Here is a 14,448-nt window from a genome sequence, read left to right as displayed (position 1 = left end):
GGGACTCCCCCAGGGAGCAGCCTCAGTGACCCCGGGACTCCCCCAGTGACCCCCCGGGCCTCCCCCAGGGAGCAGCCTCAGTGACCCCCGGGACTCCCCCAGTGACCCCCCGGGCCTCCCCCAGGCAGCAGCCTCAGTGACCCCGGGATTCCCCCAGTGACCCCCCGGCCTCCCCCAGGGAGCAGCCTCAGTGACCCCCCCCGGGGCTCCCCCAGTGACCCCCCCCCGGGGCTCCCCCAGTGACCCCCCCCCGGGGCTCCCCCAGTGACCCCCCCCCGGGGCTCCCCCAGTGACCCCCCCCCGGGGCTCCCCCAGTGACCCCCCCCCGGGGCTCCCCCAGTGACCCCCCCCCCGGGGCTCCCCCAGTGACCCCCCCCCGGGGCTCCCCCAGTGACCCCCCCCCCGGGGCTCCCCCAGTGACCCCCCCGGGCCTCCCCCAGGGAGCAGCCTCAGTGACCCCCCCCGGGGCTCCCCCAGTGACCCCCCCCGGGGCTCCCCCAGTGACCCCCCCCCGGGGCTCCCCCAGTGACCCCCCCCCGGGGCTCCCCCAGTGACCCCCCCCCGGGGCTCCCCCAGTGACCCCCCCCCCCCCCGGGACTCCCCCAGTGACCCCCCGGGACTCCCCCAGTGAGCAGCCTCAGTGACCCCCCGGGACTCCCCCAGTGACCCCCCGGGACTCCCCCAGTGACCCCCCCTGGCCTCCCCCAGGGAGCAGCCTCAGTGACCCCCCCCCCCCCGGGGCTCCCCCAGTGACCCCCCCCCGGGACTCCCCGGGCCTCCCCCAGGGAGCAGCCTCAGTGACCCCCCCCCCCCCCGGGGCTCCCCCAGTGACCCCCCCCCCGGGGCTCCCCCAGTGACCCCCCCCCCGGGGCTCCCCCAGTGACCCCCCCCCCCGGGGCTCCCCCAGTGACCCCCCCCCCCCCGGGGCTCCCCCAGTGACCCCCGGGACTCCCCCAGTGACCCCCCGGGACTCCCCCAGTGAGCAGCCTCAGTGACCCCCCGGGACTCCCCCAGTGACTCCCCCCCGGGCCTCCCCCAGTGACCCCCCGGGCCTCCCCCAGGGAGCAGCCTCAGTGACCCCCGGGACTCCCCCAGTGACCCCCCGGGACTCCCCCAGTGAGCAGCCTCAGTGACCCCCCGGGACTCCCCCAGTGACCCCCCGGGCCTCCCCCAGGGAGCAGCCTCAGTGACCCCAGGGAGCAACCTCAGTGACCCCCGGGACTCCCCCAGTGACCCCCCGGGCCTCCCCCAGGGAGCAGCCTCAGTGGCCCCGGGACTCCCCCAGTGACCCCGCCGGGACTCCCCCAGGGAGCAGCCTCAGTGACCCCGGGACTCCCCCAGTGACCCCCCGGGCCTCCCCCAGGGAGCAGCCTCAGTGACCCCGGGACTCCCCCAGTGACCCCCGGGACTCCCCCAGGGAGCAGCCTCAGTGACCCCGGGACTCCCCCAGTGACCCCCCGGGCCTCCCCCAGGGAGCAGCCTCAGTGGCCCCGGGACTCCCCCAGTGACCCCGCCGGGACTCCCCCAGGGAGCAGCCTCAGTGACCCCGGGACTCCCCCAGTGACCCCCCCGGGACTCCCCCAGGGAGCAGCCTCAGTGACCCTGGGACTCCCCCAGGGAGCAGCCTCAGTGACCCCTCGCAGTAATCGGTGATTATTGCTGCTGTGTCGTCCTTATTAACAGGAGCAACACAGCTTTAAAGAGAAGTGTCCCTTGTGCTCTGAACAATTTCACATGCCCAGGATATAAGCGAAGAATAAGCAGACAGTCAGTGAGGAATTGCCGCGAGTGCCCGGTAAATATAAACGGTGTAAAGTATTGGCGAGAGGAGCCGCCAGTTCGGAATGGAGCTGCCCCGCTACTTGTGCCCTTCCACCGCCCAGGGACCTGCCACTGTCCGGCAGCTCACAGTCAGGCGGGGAGATGGGGCCTCAGCAGTTGGTCGTGTGTTTGGGGCCCAGTTGGCCCACGGCCAGGACCAGGATGTCCTTCTTCTCCTTATAGAAACGCAGCTCCTTCCCGGCCAGCCGCGCCTCCTCCAGCTCCTGCTCGGCAGTGGCGAGCTCGCGGCCGATTATCCCCGGCAGCTCATGCTCCCGGTTCACCCAGTCCATCGCCATGTGGGTGCGCATGTCATCGTCCAGGGCTCTGTGCGAGTAGTGAGCCAGCACTTCCTGCAGGGAGAGGGAGAGGGTGCATGAGGTCCGGCTCCTCACCACCGTCACTGGCGCCCCTTCACCGCAAACCCGGGAACACCGTGCTCCTTCACCGCAAACCCCGGCACGTTGCGTCCCTTCACCACACCCACCCCCGGCGCGCTGCGCTCCTTCACCACAAACCCCGGCACGCTGCGTCCCTTCACCGCACCCGCCCCCGGCACGCTGCGTCACTTCACCGCACCCATCCCCGGCACGCTGCGCCCCTTCACCGCAAACCCCAGCATGCTGCGCCCCTTCAGCGCACCATCCCCGGCACGCTGCGCCCCTTCACCGCAAACCCCGGCACGCTGCGCCCCTTCACCTCAAACCCCGGCACACGGTGCCCCTTCACCGCACCCACCCCCGGCACGCTGCGCCCCTTCACCGCACCCACCCCCGGCACGCTGCGCCCCTTCACCTCAAACCCCGCAAACTGCGCCCCTTCACCGCAAACCCCGGCACGCTGCGCCCCTTCACCGCACCCACCCCCGGCACGCTGCACCCCTTCACCTCAAACCCCGCAAACTGCGCCCCTTCACCGCAAACCCCGGCACGCTGCGTCCCTTCACCGCACCCACCCCCGGCATGCTGCGCCCCTTCACCTCAAACCCCGGCACGCTGCGCCCCTTCACCTCAAACCCCGCAAACTGTGCCCCTTCACCGCAAACCCTGGCACGCTGCGTCCCTTCACCGCACCCGCCCCCGGCACGCTGCGTCTCTTCACCGCACCCGGCATGCTGCGTCTCTTCACCGCACCCGCCCCCGGCACGCTGCGCCCCTTCACCTCAAACCCCTGCACACGGCGTCCCTTCACCTCGAACCCCGGCACATGGCGTCCCTTCACCGCACCCACCCCCGGCACACTGTGCCCCTTCATCGCAAACCCCGGCACGCTGCGCCCCTTCACCTCAAACCCAGCACATGGCGCCCCTCCACCGCACCCACCCCCGGCACGCTGCGTCCCTTCACCGCACCCACCCCCGGCACGTTGCGCCCCTTCACCACAAACCCCGGCACACCACGCCCCTTCACCGCAAACCCCGGCACACCGCGCCCCTTCACCGCAAACCCCGGCATGCCGCGCCCCTTCACCACACACCCACGCTACACCGCGCCCCTTCACCGTAAACGCCAGCACACCGCGCCCCTTCACCGCACAACCCCGGTACACCGCGCCTCTTCACCGCAAACCCCGGCACATAGAAACATAGAAGATAGGAGCAGGAGTAGGCCATTCGGCCCCTCGAGCCCGCTCCGCCATTCAATGAGATCATGGCTGATCATCCAAACTCAGTACCCTGTCCCTGCCTTCTCCCCATATCCCTTGATCCCTTTAGCCTTAAGAAATATATCTAACTCCTTCTTGAATATATTTAATGAATTGGCCTCAACTGCCTTCTGTGGTAGAGAATTCCACAGGTTCACCACTCTCTGGGTGAAGAAATTCCTCCTCATCTCTGTCCTAAATGGCTTACACCTTATATTTAGACTGTGACCCCTGGTTCTGGACTCCCCCGCCATCGGGAACATCCTTCCTGCATCTAGTCCTGTTAGAATTTTATAAGTTTCAATGAGATCCCCTCTCATTCTTCTAAACTCTAGCGAATATAAGCCCAATCGACCCAATCTCTCCTCATACGTCATTCCTGCCATCCCAGGTATCAGTCTGGTGAATCTTCGCTGCACTCTCTCCATGGCAAAAACATCCTTCCTCAGATAAGGCGACCAAAACTGCACACAATACTCAAGGTGTGGTCTCACCAAGGCCCTGTACAACTGCAGCAAGACATCCTTGCTCCTGTACTCGAATCCTCTCGCTTTGAAGGCCAACATACCATTTGCCTTCTTAACCGCCTGCTGCACCTGCATGCTTACCTTCAGCGACTGGTGCACAAGGACACCCAGGTCTCGTTGCACTTCCCCTTTTCCCAATCTATTGCCGTTCAGATAATAATCTGCCTTCCTGTTTTTGCCACCAAAGTGGATAACCTCGCATTTATCCACATTATACTGCATCTGCCATGCATCTGCCCAATCACCCAACCTGTCCAAATCATACTGGAGTTTCTCTGCATCCTCCTCACAGCACACACGCCCACCCAGCTTTGTGTCGTCTGCAAACTTGGAGATATTACATCTAGTTCCCTCATCTAGATCAGTAATATATATTGTGAATAACTGGGGTCCTAGCACCGATCCCTGCGGTACCCCACTAGTCACTGCCTGTCATTCGGAAAAAGACCTGTTTATTCCAACTCTTTGCTTCCTGTCTGCCAACCAGTTCTCTATCCAAGTCAGTACCTTACCCCCAATCCCATGTTCTTTAACTTTGCACGCTAATCTCTTATGTGGGACCTTATCGAAAGCCTTCTGAAAGTCCAAATCACCACATCCACTGGTTCTCCCTTATCTATTTTACCAGTTACATCCTCAAAAAATTCCAGTAGATTAGTCAAGCATGATTTACCTTTTGTAAATCCATGATGACTTTGTCCGATCCTGTCACTGTTTTCCAAGTGCTCTGCTATTACATCTTTTATAATGGACTCCAGCATTTACCCCACTACCGATGTCAGGCTTACTGGTCTATAATTCCCCGTTTTCTCTCTACCACCTTTTTTGAACAGTGGGGTTACATTAGCTACCCTCCAATCCATGGGAACTGTTCCAGAATCAATAGAATTTTGGAAGATGACCAGCAATGCATCTACTATTTCTAGGGCCACTTCCTTAAGTACCCTAGGATGTAGATTATCAGGCCCTGGGGATTTATCGGCCTTCAACCCCGTCAATTTCCCTAACATAATTTCCCTACAAATACTGATTTCATTCAATTCCTCCCTCTCATTAGATCCTATGTTCCCCGAAATCTCTGGGAGGTTATTTGTGTCCTCCTTTGTGAAGACAGAACCGAAGTATGTATTTAATTGGTCTGCCATTTCTTTGTTCCCCATTATAAATTCCCCTGATTCTGACCGCAAGGGACCTACGCTTGAGTTCACCAATCTTTCTCTCTTCACATATCTATAGATACACAACGCGCCCCTTCACCGCAAACCCCGGCACACCGCGTCCCTTCACCGCAAACCCCGGCACACCGCGTCCCCTTCACCACAAACCCCGGCACGCCGCGCCCCTTCACTGCAAACCCCGGCATGCCGCGCCCCTTCACCACAAACCCCGGCACACCGCGCCCCTTCACCGCTAACCCCGGCACACCGCGCCCCTTCACTGCACACACCGAGCCCCCTCCCATCATCATTATAAATAAACCAGTAGCGAAAGGTGTATTTGAGCGCCGTGCGGCGGCTCCCACTGTACTGCCGGCAGTGTGGGGATTTACCTGTCGCGAGCACTGTCGCTCCCTCATGGCCTTCAGGCTCCCGTTCCAATGTAGCAACTGAAATACAGTCATCAGCTCCTGAAATGGAAAGACAACAGGTACAGCTATAGACGGAGCCAACACCCAGGACAAACCCTTTCAGCACCAGGGGAGGGGGGGGTAGGGGAATCGAAGCCCCGCCCTCTGGTACACTAACTCTCCATCGAAGCCCCTCCCTCTGGTACACTAACCCATCGAAGCCCCTCCCTCTGGTACACTAACCCATCGAAGCCCCTCCCTCTGGTACACTAACCCATCGAAGCCCCTCCCTCTGGTACACTAACCCTCCCATCGAAGCCCCTCCCTCTGGTACACTAACTCTCCATCGAAGCCCCTCCCTCTGGTACACTAACCCTCCCATCGAAGCCCCTCCCTCTGGTACACTAACCCATCGAAGCCCCTCCCTCTGGTACACTAACTCTCCATCGAAGCCCCTCCCTCTGGTACACTAACCCATCGAAGCCCCTCCCTCTGGTACACTAACCCATCGAAGCCCCTCCCTCTGGTACACTAACCCTCCCATCGAAGCCCCTCCCTCTGGTACACTAACCCTCCATCGAAGCCCCTCCCTCTGGTACACTAACCCTCCCATCGAAGCCCCTCCCTCTGGTACACTAACCCATCGAAGCCCCTCCCTCTGGTACACTAACTCTCCATCGAAGCCCCTCCCTCTGGTACACTAACCCATCAAAGCCCCTCCCTCTGGTACACTAACCCTCCCATCGAAGCCCCTCCCTCTGGTACACTAACCCTCCCATCGAAGCCCCTCCCTCTGGTACACTAACCCTCCCATCGAAGCCCCTCCCTCTGGTACACTAACCCTCCCATCGAAGCCCCTCCCTCTGGTACACTAACCCATCGAAGCCCCTCCCTCTGGTACACTAACTCTCCATCGAAGCCCCTCCCTCTGGTACACTAACCCATCGAAGCCCCTCCCTCTGGTACACTAACCCATCGAAGCCCCTCCCTCTGGTACACTAACCCATCGAAGCCCCCTCCCTCTGGTACACTAACCCTCCCATCGAAGCCCCTCCCTCTGGTACACTAACTCTCCATCGAAGCCCCTCCCTCTGGTACACTAACCCATCGAAGCCCCTCCCTCTGGTACACTAACCCTCCATCGAAGCCCCTCCCTCTGGTACACTAACCCTCCCATCGAAGCCCCTCCCTCTGGTACACTAACCCTCCCATCGAAGCCCCTCCCTCTGGTACACTAACCCTCCCATCGAAGCCCCTCCCTCTGGTACACTAACCCATTGAAGCCCCTCCCTCTGGTACACTAACTCTCCCATTGAAGCCTTTCCCTCTGGGACACTAACCCATCGAAGCCCCTCCCTCTGGCACACTAAACCATCGAAGCCCCTCCCTCTGGTACACTAACCCTCCCATCGAAGCCCCTCCCCCTCCCCCAGTCCCAGTCTCTCCCCCTCCCCCAGTCTCTCCCCCTCCCCCAGTCCCAGTCTCTCCCCCTCCCCCAGTCCCAGTCTCTCCCCCAGTCCCAGTCTCTCCCCCTCCCCCAGTCCCAGTCTCTCCCCCTCCCCGTCTCTCCCCCAAGTCCAGATTTACCTGAAACTCCAGCATGGACTTCCCTTTATTGGACTCCAGCATGAATCGAAAGGCTCCGATGCCAGTATTGGGAATGTCGGCCTCTTCCCTGTTGCCCTGTAGGAGATTTGGAACCAGAGGGGAGAGGAGGAGATATCTTTTTACTCAGCAAGTTGTGATCTGGAATGCGCTACCTGAAAGATTCAATAGTAACTTTCAAAAGGGAATTGGATAAATACTTTGCGGGGCTGTGGGGAAAGAGCGGGGGGGAGTGGGGCTAATTGGAGAGCTCTTTCAAAGAGCCGGCACAGGCACGATGGGCCGAATGGCCTCCTCCCTTGAATATACTTTCCGTTGAGAAATAAACACCCCATGGGAAAGGTGATCCACCTGTGGCTAACTGAAGAAGTTAAGGAGATTGAAAGAGGCGGCTTATCATGTTGCGAGGAAGAGCAGTAAGCCTGAGGGCTGGGAGAGCTTTAGAAACCAGCAAAGGATGACCAAGAAAATGCTAAAGAGTGACAAAATAGAACGAGAGAGTAAACTAGCAAGAAATATAAAGACAGATTGTAAGAGTTTCTACAAGTCTGTAAAAAGGAAGACAGTAGCAAAAGTAAACGTTGGTCCCTTAGAGGCTGAGACAGGAGAAATTATAATGGGGGATAAGGAAATGGCAGAGACTTTAAACAAATATTTTGTATCTACATCGGATACACGGCACAGAAACAGGCCATTCGGCCTAACCAGTCCATGCCGGCGTTTATGCTCCACTCGAGCCTCCTCCCGTTGTTCCTCGTCTAAATCTTACAGCATAACCCTCTATTCCTTTCTCCCTCGTGTGTTTATCCAGCTTCCCCTTAAATGCATCGATACTATTCACCTCAACCACTCCCTGTGGTAGCGAGTTCCACATTCTCACCACTCTCCGGGTAAAGAAGTTTCTATTGGATTTCTTGGCGACTATCTTATATTGATGGCCTCTAGTTATGCTCTTCCCCACAAGTGGAAACATTCTCTCTGTATCCACTCTATCAAAACCTTTCCTAATTTTAAAGACCTCTTTTAGGTCACCCCTCAGCCTTCTTTTTTCAAGAGAAAAGAGACCCAACCTGGTCATCCTTTCCCTCGTATTTCTGGTATCATCCTTGTAAATCTTCTCTGCACCCTCTCCAGTGCCTCTATATCCTTTTTATAATATGGCGACCAGAACTGTACACAGTGCTCCAAGTGTAGTCTAACCAAGGTTACATGTAACCCCACCTGACGTAGGGTCATCCAGACTCGAGTCGTCGTTGGCTTGTTCTCTCTACACAGATGCGGCCGGACCTGCTGTGACTTCCAGCAAAAAAAATATGTTTTTTGACTGTTTTTTGTTTTTCATACAGACCCCAGCATCTGCAACATTTGACCCCTTGTGACCCCACCTCATTGTTCTTTGATGTAATGTTTTCCTGACTGACCTGTTTGGACACCATTCACACCTTTGATTGCTGTGATTATCTCTCTGCCGAGGTGTGATAAATGGCAGTTAGAAAGATTACCTGTAAACATCTGACATTATTCTCTGACTATATAAGCTGTGTCTTTATGCATTGCTGCACTTCACCTGACGAAGGAGCAGCGCTCCGAAAGCTTGTGATTTCAAATAAAACTGTTGGACTATAACCTGGTGTTGTGTGACTTCTTACATTTAACCAAGGTTCGATACAGGTTTAGCATAACTTCCCTAATTTTCAATTCTATCCTTCTAGAAATAAACCCTGGTGTTTGGTTTGCTTTTTTATGGCCTTGTTAACCTGTGTTGCTACATTCAGTGATTTGTGTATTTATACTCCGAGATCCCTTTGCTCATCTACCCCACTTAGTATCATATTTTCCAAGTAATATGTGACCTCCCTATTTTTCTTAACAAAATATAATAACTCACATTTATCTGTGTTGAATTTCATTTCCCAATTATATGCCCATGCGTATTAATCTGTCTTCACAGTAGAAGACACAAAAAGCAGACCAAAAATAGTGGGGAACAAGGGGCTAATGAAAGTGAGGAACTTAAAGAAATTAATTATCAGTAGAGAAAAAGTACTAGAGAAACTAATGGGACTAAAAGCCGACAAATTCCCTGGACCTGACGGCCGACATCCTAGGGTTCTAAAAGAGGTGGCTGAAGAGTTAGTGGATGCATTGGTTTTGATCTTCCAAAATTCCCTAGATTCAGGAACGGTCCCAGCGGATTGGAAGGTCGCAAATGTATCACCGTTATTCAGGAAAGGAGGGAAGAGAAAAAAAACAGGGAACTACAGGCCAGTTAGCCTGACATCAGTCATCAGGAAAATGCTGGAATCCATTGTTAAGGAAGTGGTATCAGGGCACTTAGAAAATCATAACATGGTTAGGCAGAGTCAACATGGTTTTATGAAAGGGAAATCGTGTTTGACAAATTCATTAGCATTTTTTGAGGATGTAACTGGCAGGGTAGATAAAGGGGAACCAGTGGATGTACTATATTTGGATTTCCAAAAGGCATTCGATAAGGTGCCACATAAAAGGTTATTACACAAGATTAGGGCTCATGGGGTTGGGGGTGATATAGTAGCATGGATAGAGGATTGGTTAACGGACAGAAAACAGAGAGTAGGGATAAACGGGTCATTTTCCGGTTGGCAGGCTGTCACTAGTGGGGTGCCGCAAGGATCAGTGTTGGGGCCTCAGCTATTTACAATCTATATTAATGACCGAGATGAAGGGAGCGAGTGTAATGTATCCAAGTTTGCTGATGATACAAAGCTAGGTGGGACAGTAAGCTGTGAGGAGAACACAGAGTCTGCAAAGGGATATAGATAGACTGAGTGAGTGGGCAGTAAAGTGGCAGATGGAGTATAATGTAGGGAAATGTGAGGTTATTCACTTTGGTAGGAAGAATAGAGAACAGAATATTTTTTAAATGGTGAGAAACTTTCAAATGTTGGTGTTCAGAGAGATTTGGGTGTCCTCGTGCAAGAAACACAGAAAGCTAGCATGCAGGTACAGCAAGCAATAAGGAAGGGAAATGGCATGTTGGCCTTTATTGCAAGGGGGTTGGAGTATAAGAGTAAGGAGGTCTTGCTACAATTGTACAGGGCCTTGGTGAGACCACACCTGGAGTACTGGGCACGGTTCTTGTCTCCTTATCTAAGGAAGGATATACTTGCCTTGGAGGCGGTGCAACGAAGGTTCACTAGATTGGTTCCTGGGATGAGAGGGCTGTCCTATGAGGAGAGATTGTGTAGAATGGGCCGATACTCTCTGGAGTTTGGAAGAATGAGAGGTGATCTCATTGAAACAGACAAGATTCTGAGGGGGATTGACAGGGTAGATGCAGGGACGATGTTTCCCCCTGGCTGGAGAGTCTAGAACCAGGGGTCACAGTCTCAGGATAAGGGGCCGGCCATTTAGGACTGAGATGAGGAGGAATTTCTTCACTCAGAGGGCGGTGAATCTTTGGAATTCTCTGCCCCAGAGGGCTGTGGAGGCTCAGTCGTTGAGTATATTCAAGGCTGAGATCGAGAGATTTTGGACTCTCGGGGAATCGAGGGATCGGGCGGGAAAGTGGAGATGAGATGGAAGATCAGCCATGATCTTATTGAATGGCGGAGCGGGCTCGAGGGGCCGAATGCTCTTATTTCTTATGTTCTTATGTTCTGCGCTGTATGATAAGAAAGACTTGCATTTGTATAGCGCCTTTCACGACCACCGGACGTCTCAAAGCGCTTCACAGCCAATGAAATACTTCAGAAGTGTAGTCACTGTTGTAATGTGGGAAACGCGGCAGCCAATCTGCGCACAGATTGAGCCTGACCCCAAGCACAGGGTCAGATTGAGCCTGACCCCAAGCACAGGGTCAGATTGAGCCTGACCCCAAGCACAGTGTGGAGTGTCCCAGAGCAGCGCTGGGAGATGTACTGAGTGACTCTGCCCTCTTCGCCCCCACTCGCGCCTCTCTCATCCCCCCCCGCCCCACCCACTTACATTGAAGGACGCCAGGGCCTCGGACACGCTCTTCTCAATGAAGTTGTCGTTGATCCTGCGAGACGGGTGCTCATTGAAGACAGAATTCATCAGGGCGATCTTGGCCGCACTGCGTCGCCCTTCCGCCTTGGTCGGGCACAACTGGGGGGAACCCAACACACAGCTTAGTAACACAGGAAGCAGCTCGCGCCGACACAGCCAGCCCCGCCCCGCACCGACAGCCAGCCCCGCACACGCACCGACACAGCCAGCCCCGCACACGCACCGACACAGCCCCCCCCGCACCGACAGACACAGCCAGCCCCGCACCGACACAGCCAGCCCCGCACACGCACCGACACAGCCTGCCCCGCACCGACACAGCCAGCCTCGCACCCCAACTGACACAGCCAGCCTCGCACACCGACTGACAAACCCAGCCCCCAAAGACCAATCGACACACCCAGCCTCGCACACCGACTGACACACCCAGCCTCGCACACCGACTGACAAACCCAGCCCCCAAAGACCAATCGACACACCCAGACTCGCACACCAACTGACAAACCCAGCCCCCAAAGACCAATCGACACACCCAGCCTCGCACACCGACTGACACACCCAGCCTCGCACACCGACTGACACACCCAGCCTCGCACACCGACTGACAAACCCAGCCCCCAAAGACCAATCGACACACCCAGACTCGCACACCAACTGACAAACCCAGCCCCCAAAGACCAATCGACACACCCAGCCTCGCACACCGACTGACACACCCAGCCTCGCACACCGACACACCCAGCCTCGCACACCGACTGACACACCCAGCCTCGCACACCGACTGACACACCCAGTCTCGCACACCGACTGACAAACAAAACCCCCGAGACCAATCGACAAACCCAGCCTCGCACACTGACTGACACACCCAGCCCCCGAGACCAATTGACACACCCAGCCTCGCACACCGACTGACACACCCAGCCTCGCACACCGACTGACACACCCAGCCTCGCACACCGACTGACACACACAGCCTCGCACACCGACTGACACACACAGCCTCGCACACCGACTGACACACCCAGCCTCGCACACCGACTGACACACCCAGCCTCGCACACCGACTGACACACCCAGCCTCGCACACCGACTGACACACCCAGCCTCGCACACCGACTGACACACCCAGCCTCGCACACCGACTGACACACCCAGCCTCGCACACCGACTGACACACCCAGCCTCACACACTGACGGACAAACCCAGCCCCCCAAGACCAATCGACACACCCAGCCTCGCACACCGACGGACAAACCCAGCCCCCCCGAGACCAATCGACACACCCAGCCTCGCACACCGACGGACAAACCCAGCCCCCCCCCCCCCGAGACCAATCGACACACCCAGCCTCGCACACCGACGGACAAACCCAGCCCCCCCCCCCCGAGACCAATCGACACACCCAGCCTTGCACACCGACTGACACACCCAGCCCCCGAGACCAATCGACACACCCAGCCTCGCACACCGACTGACAATCTCAGCTTCGCACACCGACTGACACACACAGCTTCGCACACCGACTGACACACCCAGCCTCGCACAACTACTGACACACCCAGCCTCGCACACTGACTGACACAGCCAGCCCCCCCGAGACCAATCGACACACTCAGCCTCGCACACCAACTGACAAACCCAGCCCCCGAGACCAATCGACACAGCCAGCCCCCCCCAAGACCGATCGTCGCACTCGGCCCTCGCGCACCGATCGTCGCACTCGGCCCTCGCGCACCGATCGTCGCACTCGGCCCTCGCGCACCGATCGTCGCACTCGGCCCTCGCGCACCGATCGTCGCACTCGGCCCTCGCGCACCGATCGTCGCACTCGGCCCTCGCGCACCGATCGTCGCACTCGGCCCTCGCGCACCGATCGTCGCACTCGGCCCTCGCGCACCGATCGTCGCACTCGGCCCTCGCGCACCGATCGTCGCACTCGGCCCTCGCGCACCGATCGTCGCACTCGGCCCTCGCGCACCGATCGTCGCACTCGGCCCTCGCGCACCGATCGTCGCACTCGGCCCTCGCGCACCGATCGTCCCACTCAGCCCTCGCGCACCGATCGTCACACTCGGCCCTCGCGCACCCATCGTCACACTCGGCCCTCGCACACCCATCGTCACACTCGGCCCTCACACACCAATCGCCACATTCAGCCCTCGCACGCCAATCGTCACACTCAGCCCTCGCACACCGATTGTCACACTCAGACCTCACACACCGATTGTCACAACCCGTGCCTCGGACACTGACCGACACACCGAGTCCTCGCAGGGGCCCGTGAGCGAGTCCTCCTGCGGTACGGACAGCGGAGTGGGGTTCGGGTCAGTTCAGGCTTGCTGGCTGAGCCGATCTAGCTGTCGGCAGGAGGCTGCGCGGTCTGGGCACGGCCTCCTCAGTGGCTCACCGTCTGGGCAGCGCTGCGTGCTGACGGTGGCGTCACGCGATAAAGCTGGAGCGCGAGGCAGGCGCTGTACCTGGAAACTGCCGAAGCAGCTACCCCCCGGCAGGGTGACGTAGCAGATGTAGGGGGGGCTGCTGGAGGGGACCATCTCGTACACCACCAGGGCTCCGTTCCTCAGCTCGGCCCCTCGGCTCTGCTTCATCTGCCAGAACTCCTGCAGAGCCTCCACCACGTTCACTGGGGGTGGGGGGGGAGAAAATACAGCTCAGGACCCCCGAAACACTGCCCGGACCCCCGAACCACGGCCCCGGGACCCCTGAACCACGGCCTAGACCCCCGAACCACGGCCCCGGGACCCCCGAACCACGGCCCCGGGACCCCCGAACCACGGCCCCGGACCCCCGAACCACGGCCCGGACCACCCCCCCCCCGAAACACGGCCCCGGGCCCCCCCCCCGAAACACGGCCCCGGGACCCCCGAACCACGGCCCCGGGACCCCCGAACCACGGCCCCGGGACCCCCGAACCACGGCCCCGGGCCCCCCCGAAACACGGCACCGGCCCCCCACCCCCCGAAACACGGCCCCGGGCCCCCCCCGAAACACGGCCCCGGGTCCCCCCCGAAACATGGCCCGGACCTCCGAAACATGGCCCCGGGACCCCCCCGAACCACGGCCCGGACCCCCGAAACACGGCCCCGGGACCCCCGAAACACGGCCCCGGGACCCCCCGAAACACGGCCCCGGGACCCCCCGAAACACGAAACACGGCCCCGGGACCCCCCGAAACACGGCCCCCGGGACCCCCCCGAAACACGGCCCCGGGACCCCCCGAAACACGGCCCCGGGACCCCCCCGAAACACGG

General features: G+C 58.6%; 1 protein-coding gene across 1 annotated transcript; it reads right to left on the bottom strand.

Annotated features, from left to right (window-relative positions):
• Nucleotides 1-1,570: 1,570 nt before the first annotated feature.
• lix1l (limb and CNS expressed 1 like) lies at nucleotides 1,571-13,928 on the bottom strand. Its single transcript, XM_085978763.1, has 5 exons — nucleotides 13,657-13,928; nucleotides 11,134-11,274; nucleotides 7,147-7,242; nucleotides 5,542-5,619; nucleotides 1,571-2,174 (listed from the first exon to the last, which is right to left on the bottom strand). The coding sequence occupies exons 1-5, from the start codon at nucleotides 13,783-13,785 to the stop codon at nucleotides 1,932-1,934; spliced, it is 687 nt and encodes a 228-aa protein (XP_085834889.1). The 5' UTR covers nucleotides 13,786-13,928; the 3' UTR covers nucleotides 1,571-1,931.
• Between the last annotated feature and the right edge of the window lie 520 nt (nucleotides 13,929-14,448).

Source organism: Somniosus microcephalus, unplaced genomic scaffold (genome assembly GCF_052327205.1).
Source record: "Somniosus microcephalus isolate GS21.2 unplaced genomic scaffold, FLI_Smic_1.0 unresolved_chr7, whole genome shotgun sequence".
In the NCBI taxonomy this organism is placed as follows: Eukaryota; Metazoa; Chordata; class Chondrichthyes; order Squaliformes; family Somniosidae; genus Somniosus; species Somniosus microcephalus.
Note: the sequence above shows the minus strand (reverse complement) of the source record. Positions and strands in the feature narration are given on the sequence as shown.

Excerpts from the sequence above, each read along its gene's own strand:
- lix1l (XM_085978763.1), bottom strand. The coding sequence starts at position 13,785 with ATGAAGCAGAGCCGAGGGGCCGAGCTGAGGAACGGAGCCCTGGTGGTG. Across the intron at positions 11,275-13,656 it reads GCTGCTTCGGCAGTTTCCAG|TTGTGCCCGACCAAGGCGGA; the intron begins GTACAGCGCCTG and ends GGTTCCCCCCAG. Across the intron at positions 7,243-11,133 it reads AGGCCCTGGCGTCCTTCAAT|GGCAACAGGGAAGAGGCCGA; the intron begins GTAAGTGGGTGG and ends AATCTCCTACAG.